The 20,626-nt window shown below is 41.4% G+C and overlaps 1 protein-coding gene across 2 annotated transcripts in view; it reads right to left on the reverse strand.

The window, feature by feature from the left end:
* ACBD6 (acyl-CoA binding domain containing 6) overlaps window positions 1-20,626 on the reverse strand; it is a 114,742-nt gene that overhangs the window by 4,805 nt on the left and 89,311 nt on the right. For both annotated transcript variants that reach the window (XM_056531951.1, XM_056531949.1), the window contains exon 7: window positions 2,574-2,604. In XM_056531951.1, coding sequence (XP_056387926.1) covers window positions 2,574-2,604 — 31 coding nt within the window. The remainder of the gene's footprint in view (window positions 1-2,573; window positions 2,605-20,626) is intronic.

Raw genomic sequence — 20,626 nt, forward strand, 5'->3', positions numbered from 1 at the left:
TTACTGTAATTTGATTCTGAACCAATAAAAGTAGTGTTGTTATGCATTATTTATCTGTGTACAGGCTCCAATTTTGTACAGGGTAATGAATACTAAGGCCATGTTCACACTGGGAAATTTCCGAGTGTAATTTTCTCGGAAAATTATTTCAATGGGATTCTGCTGCACCCTGCAAACGGTGGAATTTCAGCAGCGGAAGTTCAAGTCCCATTTATTCCACCACGGAATTCCGCCAAATGTAAGACTAGTCTTGTAATTTGACCATGGAAATTCTGCTGTCTGAATGCGAAACCCCATTTAAATCAGTTTGGAGTGAATTACTGTGGACTTTCCATCGGAATTCCGAACATACCCCTAACAGTTAAAATTAGGCTAAGGCCTTGTTCACATCTTCGTTTGGAGCCTCTGTCACAGATTCCATCAAATAGGATGGGAAGAATGAGCGCAGTGAACACCATGGTGGAACACAACAGATCTTATATATAAAAGTCACCGTGGTCAGTCCAGTGGCAGATTCTTTTATGTTCTGGTTGACCAGATAAGGCTGGGTTCACACCACGTTTTTCAAATACGGTTACCGTATACGGTTTTCCACTAAAAAACGTATGGCAAAAACCATATGCAACCGTATACAACCGTATGACTCCAAATTAAAACGTATACGGTTTTTCCCCGTATACGGTTCCAAAATGTACGTACGGTTCTATCCGTTTGCATCAGTTTTTTTTTTTATTATAAACTTTGTTTATTAAAAGGCTTTTCAAAATTTTACACAAAGGAAACACAATTAACGGTACTTATAACAATGGTACAGTGGGAAGTGAACGGGATGCAACCCGCCTATCAGTAATGTGCAGCTATCAAGCCAGTATATTCGCCAGGGTCTATGACCCAGTCAGACATAATGTTTGTATGAATAAGTTCGTTTGCATCAGTTTTTGCCAACGGTTTTGCTATTTTGTTGGAATAAGTTTTCCAGCAATTTAATAAAGTTACTATTGTTCTATTGAAATTCCAATCTGCGAATGTGTCAACTCCAAAAACGGATTAGAAAAACAGTGTGCAACCGTATTCTTAAATTCTGTGTACGGTTCTCATAGACAGCAATGTTAAAAGAACCACATACGGTTCGCATACGGTTTTCCAACCGGAGGCAAAAACGTGGTCGTCAGCGTTTTTGCCTACGGTTGAAAAATCGGCAAAACTGTATCCGAGGCAAAACGGATGCAACCGCACACAACATTGGGAATACGGTTTACAATGCATTCTCTATGCATACGGTTTCGGATACGGTCGTATACGTTTTTTTTGTGGAAAACCGTATACGTTACCGTATTTGAAAAACATGGTGTGAACCCAGCCTAAGAGAAGAGAAGTTAGTTGTGAGGAAATATTTTATTTAAGTTAATTGTTTTTTTTATTGCAGCATGCTCCAAATCTGGCTTTTTTTCTGTTACAGAATCAAAAGGGATAGGAGTCACTTCTATAGGTCGTGCTGCACATATAGCTTCAATAGAAAAATCCCGTAGACAGTTACAACTGAGGTGAGGTTGTCCGTCATCTCTACATCTTCATGAAAGGCTAGATCGGTGGAGAGCTTAATGCTTACTAGATGACATATTTAAGAAGGCATCTCAACTATTACTGCTAATTTTTTTGGGAAGTAATGGCGGATCCATAAGCGATGCAACCGCTTTAAAATCCACATTGCATTTCTTTTCACAGTGATGACAGGAGAGATGTATATTGCCTCCTCCCTTGCACCAGATGGGGACAATTCTGATTCCAACCTCTCCCACCGCCTGAAGATGACTGATTTCCACTGGGAGATGTTGAAAATAGTATTTTATACCCCTATTCCAGGGCATCTTCAGAATGGAGGCAGCATCCAAGAGGGAGGGGAGCTGGATGCTGACCTTGGACAGGCACAAGCAAGAAAGATGGATTTACAACCATTTTATGGGGTGCCTGACCTTTGTTATTACCGCGTGCTGTCAGGTTGGAGATAAGTCATGCGTAAGGATCTGCCCCTTGCACATAAAGAGTTTAGGGACAGGCAGATGTTACTTTGAGGGTCTACTGCAGTAGACTCCAATCTACAGCAACAGGCCACCCTAAGCCAGTTCACAAGGGTACTGCTAAAGCAGTGTTTTCCAAACAACGTGCCTCCAGAGGTTGCAAAACTACAACTCCCAGCATGCCTGGACAGCCGAAGGCTGTCCAGGCATGCCGGGAGTTGTAGTTTTGCAACAACTGGAGATGCACAGTTTGGAAAACACTGTAATAAAGAAGTGATATAAATATAAATCAAACAATATGCATAATGTACAGCAGCTAAAAACATTGTAAGAAAAATAAAAAAATTAAATAAGGTTTTAAAAATTGTTAAGATGACTAATGAAAAAACTAATTGTCACCTCGCAACGCTTTAAAAATATAAATTAATAAATTAATTAATAAAAAAAATAAACTGTGCCCAGCAAAATTTCCCCCAATATGTTAACGCCTCTTTATGACAAACCGGTGGATAAGAATAATAAATAGAAGGTACCGAAAAGTAAAATCTCACTTACCATAATGTAACGGTGTCTGCCCTTCAGCGTCCTGAAAGAAGAGGAAAAAAAAAATAAAAAATGGATCAATTGTTTCAACAAACCTACATATAGTTGTGTAAATGGATTGGCAGGTCTCCTAAAGATCCCTATAAGTGTCCCCTAGCTTCGGTGTGTATTGATAAACCGTCACATCATAGACCGGGAAAGCATTAATGTATTCTGCTTCTTCATTCTGAGTGGCCAAACATGTGACTGATATATAGGAAAAAACCAAAGCCTTGACACTTTTTTGGATTAGTCACTATAGGGCACAGGAGGTATAAGTGAACGCAAAATGTATAACGTTACGCCATTTACTATTCTCCCAATATGGGTGCGCTACTTTATTGGGAATGTTAACCCCTACTAAAGTAAATCCTGGGGGGATGTTACTGCCTGCAGGGATGGTGAGGATATGAAGTTTGTAGGTCTTCTCTGCCGCCCCCCGTACGTAGTCCCCTGAGCGTGGAGCTGTACTTACCTAGTCACATTAGCGGTGCTGTTACCAAACCCTCTCTGCATGATTGACAGCCCACATCAATGCTCTGCTCCCTAAGCAGCAGTGCCTGGGCTGTCAATCACGCTGAGAGGTGTGATTAAAGCACAGCCGATGGGACTAGATAAGAATAGCTATGCCACGGGACTACTTACTGCCTACTTACTGGCCGAGCCTTACAAACTTCATGGCCTCACCATCCCTGGGGGGCAGGAACGTCCCTTGGGGATACATTTAAAGGGGTACTACGCCCTTCGACATCTTATCCACTATCAAAAGGGTAATGGATAAGATGTCTGATCACAGGGGTCTCGCTGCTGGGACTCCATCTCTGCTGCAGCACCCCAGTCATCCGATGCACGGAGTGAACTTCACTCCGTGCCTGATGACTAGCGTTGCGGCACCGGAGACTCGTGATGTCACGGCCTCACCCCCCTTGTGATGCCCCTCACATAGACTTGCATTGAGGAGCATGGCTTGAAGTCACGAGCCACCGGCTGCAGGTAGGTCATGGGGGGTCCCAGCAGCGGGCCCCCCCGCTATTAGACATCTTATCCCCTATCCTTTGGCTAGAGGATAAGATGTCTAGGGGCAGAGTACCCCTTTAAGTCTTTCTATAGTAAAGATTTATACTACAGGGTGGGCCAATTATATGGACACACCTTAATAAATTGGGAATGGTTGGTGATATTATACTAATGTGCCACAAACAGGAAGTTATGTGAGGGGGGAAACTGTTCAAGATGGGTGGTGACCATGGCGGCCATTTTGAATCCAACTTTAGTTTTTCCAATAGGAAGAGGGTCATGTGACACATCAAACTTAGTGGGAATTTCACAAGAAAAACAATGATGTGCTTGGTTTTAATGTGTTATTTACAAGTTTCTGACCACTTATAAAATGTGTTCAATGTGCTGCCCATTGTGTTGGATTTTCAATGCAACCCTCTTCTCCCACTCTTCACACACTGATAGCAACACCACAGGAGAAATGCTAGCACAGGCTTCCATAATACGTAGTTTCAGGTGCTGCAGAATGGGCAAAACAAAATTTGGAACAGGACCCTCAGTTTACGCAGAAGATTTTGTTCAGTGATGAGGCAAACTTTTATGTGAATGGTGAAGTTAACAAACAAAACCAACGCTATTGGTCTGACACTAACCCACATTGGATAGGTCCCTCCAAGACTGTTGGAACATAAAAATTGATGGTATGGTGTGGTATACGGGGTACAAAGATAGTGGGGCCATTCTTCATCAATGGAAACCTCAAGGCCACTGGATATGTGAAATTGCTACATGATGATGTTTTTCCCTCTTTATGCACTGAAGCTGACACGTTCCCTGAGTTTTTCCAGCAAAATGGTGACCACCACATTATGGGTGTCAGGTCCGAGCATTCCTAGATGAAAAGTTTCCTGGAATGTGGATTGGTCATCGTGGGCCAGTTGACTGGCCCCCAAGGTCTCCCGATCTGACCCCCTTAGACTTTTATTTTTGGGGTCATCTGAAGGCAATTGTCTATGCTGTGAAGATACGAGATGTGCAGCACCTGAAACTACTGATACTGAAAGCCTGTGCTAGCATTTCTCCTGCGGTGTTGCTATCAGTGAGTGAAGAGTGGGAGAAGAGGGTTGCATTGACAATCCAACACAATGGGCAGCACATTGAACACATTTTATAAGTGGTCAGAAACTTGTAAATAATCAAGCTGGGAACAACAGCACCTTGTCCAGAGAATGTAAGATGAGGGGGATAAATAAGGGAGCAGGATCTCCTCTTCTACATGTGCAGTGCATGGGAGACATCATAGCAGCTAGTCTCTAATAGCTCAGGGACAAACGGAAATCTGCATAGGGGAAAACTGGTCAAAATGCCAAACAATTCATTAAAAAAATCTTCACACACTGCTACTTTTTGCACATTTTATGTCGCAGCCTTGTGCTATAATAAAAATAGAAATCACAGTTTCTCCCATCATTTTGCACTCAATACACCATAATGACAAACAGGGACGTGCAAACAGACTCACAAGGGGGCTTTTAATACACCTGCCCTATGATGCCCAGATTGATTAGGACCTCCTTGGGGTGACTAGTGTCTCATTCAGCTGACATGATTGCCGGAGGTCCCTTACCTCAGGAAATGTGTTGTGTTAATATATGTAAGGTTTTTACAAACTTTTTTTCTTAATTACAAGTGCCCTTTTTTTTTTCTACTTGAGCACATCCCCCACAATGTCTGTGCACATCCCTGATGACAAAGTAAAGATTGAATGTTAGAAATATTTGCCAATTTATAGAAAAAGAAAGGACTAAAACATTGCAGTGATATAAGTATTCAGACCCTTAACTCCATACTTCGCTAAAGCACCTTTGGCAGTGATTACAACCCCTAGTCTTGATATGATGCTACAAGTTTGCACACCTTGATTTGAGGGTTTTCTGCCTTAAGCTAAGGACAGTCGGTGGAAGCCATTTTGAGAAATATGAGGTCCTCAGGGCTAAATTACAAGTGCCATAGCAAAGGGTCTGAATACTTTTGCCCATGTGAAATTTTTTTCCCCACTTTCAATAAATTTGCAAATATGTCTTAAATTCTCTTCCAACTTTCTCATTATGGAGTATTGAGTGGAGGAGAATGTGTCATGATAATCAATGTTACTTAGTCAGTGGTTTTAAATGCTATAGTTGATCAGTGTGTATGTATGTATGTATGTATGTATGTATATACACACACACACACACGGGGGGAGTGTGCAGAGAGCGGTGCAGTTGCCCATAGCAAACAGATCGCTACTTAAATTTTTCACAGGCTTCCTTAAAAATGTAAGAAGCGAGCTAATTGGTTCCTATGGGCAACTGTACCTCTCTTCCTCTACACACGTTTTGATAAGTCTCCCCCAAGGTTTCTATATACTGATTATTAGGTAGAGGGTCCATGTAGACATTCCAGGTATAACTGTTGCAATAGGGCTTGGATTTGCCATCTACAGCGCTAATAACTAATGTCCTGATAATGTGCTCTTAAAATTTGTCAAAATTATTTCCAATCCAGTACATTCACAAGAACAACTCTAGGTAATGTGATTTGTATGTGAATCCTGATCTATCAGCACATCTCCTACCAGAGATGTCTTTAAAAATAGATTGTAAAGGGGACTGGTCACATCTTATGAGTGTTCCTACAATGCAGTAAGAGAAAATGAGAAGATATAATTTTAAGTTCTGTACACTAACATGGATGCGACAAGTGAGAATCCTGATGGACTGTGGACCACCCAGTAGTGCAGTGGTTAAATTGAACTGACGGTGCCCTTAATAGGGCGTCCCCGAGAACAAAAACAGAGGTCAATGAATACAAAGAGACACAAAGCTGCAGAGTGTTTCAGAATTCCACCTGACCCAGGCAGAGACACAGAATAGGGGACAGATGATGTGGGTGGGAGGATGGGACGGGAAACTCGTGCCAGCCCTTAAACAACCAAACATCTGAGGCCTGCCACGCGTTCCTGATTGGATTAACATCTTAGCTCCCAACAGATGAGTAGTTTGTCTGATGGGATCACAGGAGGTAACAAAGGTCTTCTCCCATCATCTACTGTGTATAAGGCTGGAGAATAACAGCTGGACGACTCAAATGGTTTATGAAAGGTAGAACCATACCCAAGACATAGCACAGAGAATATAGAACATGCATGTTAAAGACCATTCATATAGAATCATTTACATCTATAACTTTAAATTCTTTGTCTGGCAACTAGTGAAATAAATACATGAAAATTATGTTGGTTACTTGACTGTACAAAGCAAAATCTGACAGAGGTCAAGTAGCTGCTTATGACAACTACAAGAGGACAGACTGCATGTTTACATTAAAATGTTATTTTAGGCCAGGATCACATTAGCGCTGAGCTCTGTTTTGGGGGGGGAGGGGGGGGGGGTTGTTCTAGTGACAAACATCGGACCTAGAGGGTCTGCTTAAGTACCATAATTTGAACGGAGTGAACAGAGCTCACCCCTGATGTGAACCTGGCCTTAGCTCAGAACCTTAATAGGGGCTTCCCCAAATTTAGCTTGAAGCTTGAATAGTGAAACATGCACCTCTTTCCTCCTCATCAACAATTTCAGAACCCTGCTAAATTGGTTATAATTCGGATAGGTTCACAGCATCATGGCTTCTGTTACAAATACGACAGTGTTTGTAGCATCAGACTTGTCCATCATTCATGGACAAGAGAAAAGACTAATCGACAAGGCACACACCAATCATCTTCCACCGTCACAAGGAGGGACACGCCCCCTTCCCCTGAGAGGATTTCTAACACTGTGAGCTAATGAAAAAGAGGGATTTTTTTTAAACTAAATATAGGCGATACATGGTCAGGATAAGGTACTAAGTAACATATCAATTTTTTTGTGGGATCTGAGAGGTACGCTTTAAACATATTTTTAAAGACATTTTGGTGATGTTTTTAATACTTTTCCATTTTACTATCTATATTTTTCAAATAATCCTGAAATCTTGCAGTTATTTTGGCCACTAGGCCTAAAGCAAAGCGGAGACTACCTGTTTTGTTTGTTAGGCAAGTGATCTGATCAGCAATATACAGTGAAAGGAGACACCAGTATATGGATAAGACGAAGCTCAAAACTGAGCCTCTTCAAAAAAGTCAGAGAATGTCCAGACAGGTTTCCCATTTATGTTCATGGGAGAGCTCCTGTCTATTACTGTATTACTGGGTTCTGATGTAAATGATATCTCCAAATGCTATTAAAACAGCCCATAATGTACAAAAAATTGATTCATAAAGATAGAAACAGATTACAAAACACACGTTTCCGAAACTAGATAAATCAGCAAATTCCTTCAATTACCTTTCAGTACTGAGGAGAATTGCAAAAAATATATGTCACGCTGAAGATGTAGTCTAATCTGTGTATTACAGAGCTGAAGAAGCTGAGCAGATAAACATTTAGTATTGTGATAAAAAGATTCAGTAGAAATTATAACTTCATGAACTTTCTTCTCATTCTGGGCTTAGGAGTCCAGTGGGCGGTACTAATCAGAGACTAGGAGTCTTCCACCTTTCGGTGTGCATGCAGGAATAACTTTTCATTGATTAGGACTGACTAGAAACGCCCACTTGACTACTAAGCGCAGAATAAGCTAAGTTTTAAATGGAAAAATTAAAAGTCATATGGTTTTGTGGAATAAGGTTCAGTAAATCAATCATTTCAGCTCCTCCTCTAGAGCAAGATACCTAAAGACTGGGCGGCATTTTCATTGGGTGAGGTCTCCTTTATGCTATCTACTTTTGCTCAAAAGAACACATACTGCATACAGTAAGGTTGAATTTGGGTAGATGCAGAAAGCATTGATAAAGGGGTTATCCGGGAATAGAAAAACTGCTTATTTCTTCTAAAAATAAATAAATAAATAAACCACAACACCACGTGTCCTCAAGTTATATTTGGTATCACAATTTGGCTCCATTCACTTAACAGAACCTTGTTGCAATACCACACACAACCTAAGGAGTTATGGTGCTGTTTTTGAAGAAATCAGCTCTGTCTTTCTTATTCTGGATAACACATTTAAGTTCAAATAGTAGAAAGTACAATTATGTCTAAAAAATAAATAATCGAATAAGCAAAAAGCTATATCATTGGTCACTGATGGATGCTGCATTCTTAGGCACTGCATATAGATTGCCATTCCATTTTTACTAAACAAATTTGTAGCTGAAACGTAAGGTTAAGCACTAAAAACTTACTGGGAAATACTAGAAATAGGAAATGTAAAATATGTGTAGCTCACTTAGGATAAAAGAAATAATGTGCTTGAGGTTAAAGGTGTTGCCTTCACCCAAAAGGCCTAATGTAATATGTAGAAATTATAAATATAAAATATTTATGTGAACCAGTCCTCAAAAGCACAGGGGAGAGAAAAAGGAAAAGACTAGTGGAGATGGGATCCAAGAAATGGTCTTTATTATATAAAAAGGATATATATGACCAATCGCCTAGCAGGGCCCTTGCTAAAGGCGAATGGAATATACTGAGTAAAAAATAGATATAATTATTATATCTATTTTTTACCCAGTATATTCCATTCGCCTTTAGCAAGGGCCCTGCTAGGCGATTGGTCATATATATCCTTTTTATATAATAAAGACCATTTCTTGGATCCCATCTCCACTAGTCTTTTCCTTTTTCTCTCCCCTGTGCTTTTGAGGACTGGTTCACATAAATATTTTATATTTATAATTTCTACAAATACTAGAAATACACAATAAGGCTCAGACGAGGCATTCAAAGGAACATCAGAGCGTCAAAGAAAAAAAAAAGGGCAAAGTAGCCCTTCATTATAGTAAGGATGTCTGAAGTAAATAAAGTAAGATACATGAGGACTTTTATCTATAATGATGACTTCCAGTCATTTGCTTTTATATATCTCTGCCGCAACTAGATCACCAAGAATAAACTATGGTTCGAGAAAAATAGATTCAGTATATTTCTGTAATAGACAATGTCAGTAGGCTGAATTTAAAGTCACACGACCTTTATCATAGAACAGTAATGTTATTAGGCCATTTTTCAGAAACCACACGAGTGGTCTGCGAGAGAAAAATACAAGCAAGCCTCTTCTGTTTCCACAGAACTGACCACTGCAGACTTACTTATAAGTAGTATGAGATCATAATGGAGAACGCTAGATTTGCGCACATAGTACTTTAACGCAATTTATAAACCAAGGTATTGGGAATGTGGAGCCCGAGAGATAAGGGCAAGACAGACAAATGCTATCTGGGTCCAGGTAATATGACCTCATCGGGTTTAATACTAAGATGACAGATTACATTACATTATATTTGGCAGCTAAATTTAGCGATGTTTTATATAGCAGTGGTCTCCTTCCTGTAGCTTTCCAGCTGTTGCCGCTGTCAGGGCAAGATAGGAGTTGTAGTTTTGCAACAGATTGGGGATCCCCATTATACAGATATGGTAAACTATATGGATATGTAACATACACAGGAAATTGTGAGAGATCTTAGTTTAGGAAACAGTGACAAGTGGGTCATGAGCATCTTTAGTTCTCATTTAGATAATAAATTTAAAAGGGAACCCGTCATCACCTTCATGCTGCCCGAACCATAAGTCATTGGGACAGATCCCAGTGGCTTCTCCCTAATCCACCAGTTGCGAATGATAGATCTCTTCCTATATAGGTATAGAGAGAGATCTATAAGGCAGGGAGAAACCACCTAGATGACACTTTGTTCAGAAAGCATGAAAGTGATGACTGGTTCTTTTTAATAAAAGGTCTTTTTATTTTTAGGAACACTATAACTTTTACCCACAGCAGTGTTTACCAAACCGTGTGTCTCCAGCTGCTGCAAAACTAACAACTCCCAGCATGCCCTGACAGCCAAAGGCTGTCCGGGCAGGCTGGGAGTTGTTAGTTTTTGCAACAGCTGAAGACACACAGTTTGGTATACACTGGTCTACAGATTGTGTTTGGTATTACAGATTAGTGCACTACAAAACACGGCTGTGGACTTGGGGAAGGAAGAAAGAAGAAAAAAAAACAAAAACGCAGACTACTAGGGGTATGTTCAAACAACAAAAAAAAACTGTTTTAAAATCTGCCGTATAAGCCCATGAATTACTGCCATGAATTTGAGTCTGGATGCTGTGAAGTCACCCGTAAGTGAATTTGCCTCAGTCAATGGTGCTAACCTGCATTCATAATAACCAACCATAGTTGCACGGATTCATAATCAAAGAAATTACAAGTCACTCCTGCAACAGAGTATCGGCTAGATTTAAAAAAAAATTTGTTTCCTAAATAGTACCAGATACTATAACATAATATTTTTAAACTGTTTCTGACATCGGACTGATTATATATAATTTATGTATTTACATTATTATTGGGGCTGCTATCTTGTCTGAGCTGTTTAACATCACTTACATATATGCTTTACAGCAAGCCCCATGGACATCGGAAACAATAGACAAGAGCTGTCCCACTGACATAAATGGGAAAAGTTACTGGGCATACTTTGTGACATTTGTAGAGGTCATTCCACAGGGAGCTTATGTCATCGTCTCCATCTACTGGTATTCAATGTAATGCTGTACAGGTGACTTTCCCGCAACCTCATCCTTACCATCAAAAACTAAACAGGAAGTTTTATTTTAAAATGGCAAAGAAAACACATCCCAAAAAATTATTAAAAAAAATATGTTTAACATAAAATCTTGATTTAAATAATAGGTCATTTTCTGATGACACTTTCCATTTAAAACCATTTCCAATATAAGAAATCCGTGTGAACACTACCTAAAAGGCTTTACCTGTTTAAACAAACTAATCTTATACAACAATTAAAAAAGAATCCCCTGCCAAAATACTTAAAGGGGTATTCCAGGAAAAAACTTTTTTATATATATCAACTGGCTCCAAAAAGTTAAACAGATTTGTAAATTACTTCTATAAAAAAAATCTTAATCCTTTCAGTATTTATGAGCTTCTGAAGTTAAGGTTGTTCATTTCTGTCTAAATCCTCTCTGACGACACCCGTCTCGGGAAACGCCCAGTTTAGAAGCAAATCCCCATAGCAAACCTCTTCTAAACAGGGCGTTTCCCGAGACAGGTGTCATCAGAGAGGATTTAGACAGAAAAGAACAACCTTAACTTCAGAAGCTCATAAGTACTGAAAGGATTAAGATTTGTTTTAATAGAAGTAATTTACAAATCTGTTTAACTTTCTGGAGCTAGTTGATATATATATACATACGCACACACACACACACATATAAAAGTTTTTTCCTGGAATACCCCTTTAATGTTTTGAACTTGCAACTAAAATTTCCCTCAGGCTAAGTTTCCACTTGGTTTTTTTTCTGGCAGTTTTTGGAAAACTGCCACTACAGTTTTTGAGCCAAAATCAGAAGTGTATTCAAAAGGAATGGGAAATATAAAGGAAGGACTTATACTTCTCCTCCGTTATGGATCCACTTCTGACTTTGGCTCAAAAACTGCAGTGGCAGTATTCCAGAAACTGCCAGAAAAAAAACCAAGTGGAAACTTGGCCTCACAATTATTTTCTACTGTGAAAAGCACCTGAAATATTGTGTGCTGGACAACATCTGGGGTGGATAGATCATGCTGCAGATCTAAATATTGCTGCATGCCCCATAGTTATAATCTGCAGTGCAAAGTCATAACAATTGTAGCCATAAATCTTATATCCAGTGTTTTTTTTAGAGCGCAAAAAATGCATTTCCCCTGGGTTTCAATGGGAAAATGTTCTACAGCTGAAACTGAACTGGGGCTTCTATTTTTTTATGTGCATAGTGTAAAAAAGTGCCACGTCATTTATTCAGTGCAGAAAACGCAATGAAAAACCATGTAGCTGAATAGTCACATTGCAAAATATGTGGTCAAAAAGAGTAATAACATGTGGCAGAAATCAAGGGCTATCGGATTTTTGCCTTGTATTTTGCAACATATTTTTCAGAAAGGAACAATACGCTGTGTAAACCTAGCTTAGAATATGTTTACACAGCGGAATTTCCAAGTGGAATTGAACATGTTCATTGTTTCTGCGAATTCCACTCGGAAATGCATTGCCGGCGCAACATGCAAATGTGCAAACAGGGGCAGACATTCGGCACATTGACAGATTCAGCAATGAGTTAATTTATAGCCATGGAATAAATGTATTATTTTTATAAACTTTAGCCTAATAAAAAGTCTATAAAATGATAACTTCCTAATTAAATGCACACAAAGCATCCCCTTTTCATTACACATTCATACTGGTGTCATCTGTCAGATTTGTTCATTATCAGTGAAGAGACAGGAAAGCCTTGAGGAAGTGAAATGGAGAATTTGCTGGTCTCCACTAGTTCTCATCTCCGAATCCAGGACACAGAATGGGGACACAGAAAAGATGGAAGGAGGGGACAGGTGGGACCTGCAGAGAGCAGACTGCAGCTTTTATAAATACATACAGAAATAATTAAAATCTAAGGGGTTTAGAAGGGTTAATCTGCTTTGTATAATCTGAAGCATAAAGCCAGCACAATCGCAGGTCAGGACCGGCTGTGCCATATCAGAGGCGGGAGAGCAAAGGGGAGGAGGGGGATAAGGGTGTGGATTAACAAAGCCTGGAGAAAGGCAGGGAGGCCTATTAGAGACATATATTAGGGATGAGATTGTGCTGCTATATATGTGCCAGGCAGCAGGTGAACTGCATAAGGTGCAACAGAACAGAGCAGTGTCATGAAATGTAAAGTGGAAAAACTAGTGAAATAGTAAGATGTGCCGAGCAGATCACCGTCCCCGTATGTCTTAGTAGCGGGTTGAGGGGTCAGCGGAGAATAACTTTCATCCTGTGGCAGCGGAGAGTGCTCAGCCTGTGCTGATGGAATCATGGAAATTGGATTGCACCCATTTACCATGCTGGAGTAAAGCAGTGTATTTATCCTATTACCAGGGACATTGCTAGAGCAGTTCCATTACCCCCCTCCCCACCCACACCGGCTGAGTGCTGGGCCCCAAGGAAACCTGTCACAGCCACTAAGTAACACAGTCGAGGTCTAGGTACTGGAGCACTACAGAGCTCTTTACAGACCTGTCTGTGTTGGATACTGTGGCGGAGAAGGGGGGGAGTGGGGGGTCATGTGATCTTCTTGTCAATAAAGATACATTTTGGATCGTATCGATTGCCAACTGGTCAAAATTATCGAGTCCATTTGGTGATTGGTTTCAGACCCAAAGGCTTCTCTCTATGACAGTAGCAGTCTAAGGGTCTATTTCACCTCAAATTAAAGCCCATAGATTTCTATAGGATTCCGCACTCCTATTCACACTTCTGAATTTCCACAAGCAGAAATTGTGAATGGGAGAGAGTCCCATAGAAGTATATGGGCTTTAATTTAAAAGGGTACTCGGGTGGAAAACAAATTTTTTTTTTAATTATTATTATTATTTTTTTTATCAACTGGTACCAGAAAGTTGAACAGATTTGTAAATTACTTCTATTAAAAAATCTTTACCCGTCCAGTACTTTTTAGCAGCTGTATGCTACAAAGGAAATTCTTTTCTTTTTGAATTTCTTTTTTGTCTTGTCCACAGTGCTCTCTGCTGACACCTGATGCCCATATCAGGAACTGTCCAGAACAGGAGAAAATCCCCATAGCAAACCTATGCTACTCTGGACAGTTCCTGACATGGACAGAGGTGTCGGCAGAGAGCACTGTGGACAAAAAAAAGAAATTCAAAAAGAAAAGAATTTCCTCTGTAGCATATTTCTGCTAAAAAGTGCCGGAAGGATAAACATTTTTTAATAGAAGTAATTTACAAATCTGTTTAACTTTCTGGCACTAGTTGATTTAACCAGGGCTGTGGAGTCGGAGTCGGACGAAATTTTGGGTACCTGGAGTCGGCAAACAATGCACCGACTCCGACTCCTACTAAATTTAGATTGGAATAAAAAAATAAAATAAAAAAAAAGCAAGTTTAAATGTCCCAATTCACAAAAAGTTATAATTAATGAATTCTCTACTATAAGAATAAAGATCAATGCATGCAGTGCCTCATGTAACCGCAAAACGAACACGTTAAGTGACTGTGAAGAAGCTTTTCTTGTGCTTTACTATTTGGCACGCAACGCACAATTAGGAGCGGCAATACTTATACTTTCCATAGTGTTGTGTCCTGCTGTTACAGGGAACCTATGGGTAACCTAGCCTCTCACTGATAAGGGATTAAGGAAATATGTTTTTTGCAGGACTAGAGACACTTGTATAAGTGAAGGGAATGGAGGGTCAATAGTTCAAGACTGAAGCTGTAAACCATTGGAAAAACTGCTGCCATTCAGCTAAGGCTATAAAAACTTGTAAACTCGATTGTTAGCTTAAAGGGGTACTCCGCCCCTAGACATCACGAGGGGCGGAGCCGTGATGTAGTGATGCTCCGGCCCCTGTATCGCCCTTCATTACGCACACAGAGTGAACTCGCTCTGTGCAGTGATGATAATGCGGTGCCGCATCGGCGATCCCAGGGGTCCCCAGCAGCGGGACCCCGTCGATCTGGCATCTTATCCCCTATCCTTTGGAAAGGGGATAAGATGTCAGATCGCCGGGGTCCCGCTGCTGGGGACCCCCGGGATCGCCGCTGCGGCACCGCACGCTCATTACTGCACAGAGCGAGCGAGTAATGACGGGCGATACAGGGGCCGGAGCATCGTTACATCACAGCTCCGCCCCTCATGATGTCACGGCCTGCCCCCTCAATACAAGTCTATGGGAAGGGGCGTGGGGGTAGTCACGCCCCCTGCCATAGACTTGCATTAAGGGGGCGGGCCGTGATATCACGAGGGGCGGAGCCATGATGTCACGCTGCTCCATCCCCTGTATAGCCCATCATTACGCACAGAGCGAACTCTCTGTCTAGTAATGAAAGTGCGGTGCCGCAGTGGCGATCCCGTGTGGTCACCAGCAGCAGGACCCCGGCGATCTGACATCCTATCCCCTATCCTTTGGATAGGGGATAAGATGTCTAGGGGCGGAGTACCCCTTTAAACTTAACTATGTGATTCTACTAGGGAAATCATGTTTTATAATAAATGCTCCTTCCTGGATCCTCCCACTGCCCTATCTTCAGCAGCAGATCAGCACACAAACTGTTCAATACAGTAGACTGTTGGCTTCCCAGCCAGTAGTCCTGTGGTAATGACATGTATGTTGCCTTTCTTTCCTTCAAGGAATGTATAAAATACATTCACATATTAATACAGAGGAGTCAGAGTCGGGGAATCGGAGTTGGAAGCACAGAAAACTCTGGAGTCGGAACATTTATCTACCAACTCCACAGCCCTGGATTTAACAAAAATAAATAAAAATTTGCATGGTGAAGTAACAATTCTGTAAAAAACAACAACTGAAGAGTACCAACCAACATACAGTATGATTTACAGCAAGACGGAAAAATAGATGAAATTCACCAAACATAATTGTGGCAGGGCAGAGGTGACATTTGTAACATTACTTCTGCTTTAGGACCTGTTGCTATATTCATAAGGTATAGGCATAAATTAGAATACTGGCAAAAATGGTATTCAGATACTATGGCAGGCTGTTAATTTTAAAGGGATATTTCGGTTTCAGAAAATTGTATTTAAATAAAACTATCACCCTTTAGCGATATAACTTTCTAATATAGAGTTATCACTAATTGTAGTGGCTTTAGCAAGCTTTTGAGTGATTCACCTAAAACAGGAAGTTGTTTAGTTCTTTCCTTGTTAGGCTATGTTCACATGTCCAGAATGTCTGCACGTTAAATCTCTGCAGACATTCCGAAGACCGCGGGCACCAGCAATATATGCTGGTGCTAAGGTCGCACAGGAATGGGCTGTCTCATAGAACAGGTTTATTCTTCCTGCAGACACGGAAAACAGAATTTCTGTGCCAGAAACATCGGGCAAGGAAATTCCATATGTGTGCACAGCGCAGCAGAATCCAGTTGAATTCAATGGGACTCTGCTGCCACGGAATCTCCCGCAGAATTCCTCCTGGAAATTCCAGATGTGTGAACATGGCCTTAGTGTGGTGTTGTCTCAGCCGCTCCCCAGTTCCATCCTCTCTCCTGAGATCACACATTATCAGGAGGCTTGGTTGGATCTTGTGTCTGAGCTCCACCTCTGCCTCCTGGGTGATGTCACTACCTCTGACCAGCACCTACAGCCTGTCATATCACCATCTCCCTGTCATATACACATATTTATCTTTATTGGGACATTTAGGGAAAATAAAGTGTGTTTCCCGCATGCTGCCTTGTGCTGAACAATGCCACAGGCAGAGGAGCAGACAGGGAATAACTAGCAGGTGCTGCAACCTCACTATGGGATAGTCAAATGTGAATAAGATGTTCTGCAACAGCTCTGGGTGGCTAACTGGCAGTTGTTAGGGTGGGAGGATTGTGACGAAGAGCTGAGAGAAAGCAATGCATTCTGGAAACAGTAGTACTATGAAACTGAGGATACAGGTAAGCAATGCTATAAGCGGTGGAAGCATTATTTTTTTTTTTTGCTTGATGTCAGAGTACCCATTTAATGGACAGAGCATGGTTTACTACGTTCTACTATTTACCGAAAATATGTTACAATGCCAACAGGTCACAAGATGGCAAAACTGGACTTAACTTACAGCAGATGCCTATTCTGGGTCCTAACCATTTGCAAAGCAATGAAATCTATGAAAGCATGTATCAAAGCTGGCTGGTACAAATAATAGGAATAGCAACTCACCAACAGATCACAGGAACTGGATGGAGATGAATGAATGATGAAACAAACCAATGATGTTAGCCGTCAGGAAATTAAGAAAAACATTAAATGAACAGGAACAAGAACAAACAAACACTGGATGTAACTTGCTATCCCTAATCTCTCCCTGAACACTAAACCTCACTCTACCTACAAATATCCCTAGGGTAACCATAATATAACTATCCCTAGCACAGTAACAAGCAGGCACTAGGACCCAGATACAAGGCTGAACAGGAATTGAATCAAGGAATAAAGCAACTAGGAACCTTAATAAAGCAGCGACTATAAAAAGCAATCAAACGAAGACAAATCAAGAAAGAACAAAAAAAAAAAATAATAAAAATTTTGAACAATGTAAATGAGAAAAGGCATTAGGAAACACAAAAGGAAATACTGGAGACAAAAGCACAGGGTACTGTATAATCGATTATCTGCAAAATACTGCAGTAGCCAATGATCACTGAGCAGTCATGACTGCTGATCCAGAGTAACTTATCAGTTGTGAGACAAAGAACTGCTCAAAACAAGACAGAAAGAGTTAGGATTCCTACTATTTACAACAACGTTATAAATTCTATTTTGCACAACTTTATAAAAAAGGTAGGCTGACCACACTTTTGGGTCCTAAAAAATATGATCCTACGATGCTAAGCACACAAGTAGTTATACCAAAGAATGGTTAAAGAAGAATAGTGTAACAGGGTATTACAGCCCTTAAAAACGTATCCCCTATCCACATGTGAGTCAGCACACACTTTATGTATTGTCTATGGGAGTGCCAGAGATACACGAGTGCTGTACTCCGGTATCTCAAGTGCACCATTAAAATGCATGGATGCACAGCTACATGCAGTGCAGAGAGACTGGGCCTTATTCTTGGGATCAGAAAATATACTCTCATCCTCTAGATCAGAAATACGTTTTTAAGGCCCCATTCACACAGCAACATTTTTGTGAAATATCTGTCCAGAAAAATTCCAGCCATGCATTCTGTCCACAGCAGATGCCAACTCATAAGATGGCACAAGGACTGCTCAAAAATGTGCTGTCTCCATAGCTCATAGTGGTATCACAAAGTACAATCGGATGTCATTCCACTTCAGATACAGAACTGCAAGAAGGCTTGAAAATTCTAGAAGGAAGGAATACCAGGAAGCAAACGTTAAATGTGCGCCAACAGAGCCAATGTGTATTTAACCAGCAGTTTTAAAACCGGATGGAAGAATAATGGTAGAGCTTTTTGTGTACTACAACAATATCTGCCTCCGCTGGAATTTGGAAACATAAAAAGCAATGGCAAGAGGTTTTAACAGGCTCAAAGGGAGTGTCACGGTGCGTGTTTTGCTATCGCCTGCTAATCCTCTCTGAGAGTTTCCTAATCTGCCTTGTGAGATGTCAGAATTGAGCTTGAAAAGGGAGCACAAGATGCTGCAATGGTTATTGGAGTGAGGGGTCTGTGCTAAAAGGATCAGGAGGTGCTGGATGGAGGGGGCTGGGGAACGGATAAAGCTGGAGGTCTAATCAAATCAGCTGGGAAAGCTGCAGTCTCTCAGCAGTAACCTTGCCAATCAGAGAGGGATGGAAACATGCCTGTGCACACTAATCCCAGGGCGTCCTTCACCCCATCCTAATAATAAGGCAACCCCCCAAAAACACCGCTATACATCATCACATCCAATCTAACCTTCCAGCATAGAACCACTGGGGCACACTGATCAATGGAAGAAGTTTTGGTGCTCTGGAGAAACACATCACACAATACTGTGAGTGATGTCGGTGTCAAATTTATTTGCGTCACAACTATTCTGTACCAAACACCTTGTTCCCACCTGATAATAGTGGTCTGCTGTAGGTCAACACATAACTTTAAAGGGGATAACTCCAAAGGATATAGGGGATAAGATGTCAGATCCCTGGGGTCTCGCTGCTGGGGACCCCCGGGATCTCCGCTGCAGCACCCGCTATCATTACTAGACAGAGCACACTTGCTCTGTACATAATGACCGACAATACAGGGGTCGGAGCATCGCGACTTCACGGCTGCCACGCCCCCTCACATAGATTTGTATTGAAGGGGCGGACCGTGGCATCACGAGGGGGCGGAGCCATGACATCACCATGCTCCGACCCTGTATCGCCGGTCATTACGCACAGAGCGAGTGTGCTCTGTGCAATAATGATAGCGGGGTGCTACAGCGGAGATCCCGGGGGTCCCCAGCAGCGAGACCCCAGGGATCTGACATCTTATCCCCTATGCTTTGGAGTTATCCCCTTTAAAGTCAACTCCTGTTCTTCTGACAGACTGAGCTTTCTTTACCGAAGCACAACAGCCAAGTGAACAAGGCCTCACAGTCTTCAGTGTCTGCAGATTCCACCTGTTCACTGTGCCTCCCTTGACATCCTCAAGTCATACTATCGCTCATGGTTGTAGTCCACCTAAGTTCGCCCCCCCCAAAATGTCTGTCTTTTTGTGTTTTTGTAAACACATATGGAAGACTTTGTATATTCACCTCTCTCTTGTAAATACATAATATGTATATATGTAGATGTTAACAGATTACACTGTACATTTTATTATATTGCAATTAAACGCGTAAATCATGGCCAATAACTTAACACAGAGTGTCACTGTCATATAAAGCTTTGCATAGCACTGGGACCCTGAAAGATCAAAACGTTTGACAAGTTTCTGCGACGAGACCCTCACTGATCAGTACAATGCGCATGAAGAAAGGCACGCTTAAAAAGGGGTACTCCACTGCTCAGTGTTTGGAACAAACTGTTCCGAATGCTGGAGCCGGCGTCGAGAGCTTATGATGTCATGCCCCGCCCCCTCAATACAAGTCCCCCAGCCAGTATTGATCTCAGTCCAATTTCACTAGACCGCCCCATTATAAGCCAATGGGCTCATCCAGTGAGGATGGACCGAGATTGCTGGGCGGGTAGGGAGTGACGTTTTTAACCTCTTGGGGATACAGGGCGTATGCATACACCCTGCATCCCTGATCCTTAAGGACTCAGGCGTAAATGTACGCCCTGGACCAGTATAACGGGTTTAAACCATTCTCGCCAGCTGAGAACGGGTTAAACCCCATGGGTCCCATTTGCTACGGCTAGCTTACTGGACAACGGGAGTCTTCTCACCTGCCTCTCCGTCGGCTGATCGGCTATCTATTGCTCCATGCCTGTGCAG

The sequence above is a fragment of the Hyla sarda genome, chromosome 7, assembly GCF_029499605.1.
Source record: "Hyla sarda isolate aHylSar1 chromosome 7, aHylSar1.hap1, whole genome shotgun sequence".
Taxonomy (NCBI): domain Eukaryota; kingdom Metazoa; phylum Chordata; class Amphibia; order Anura; family Hylidae; genus Hyla; species Hyla sarda.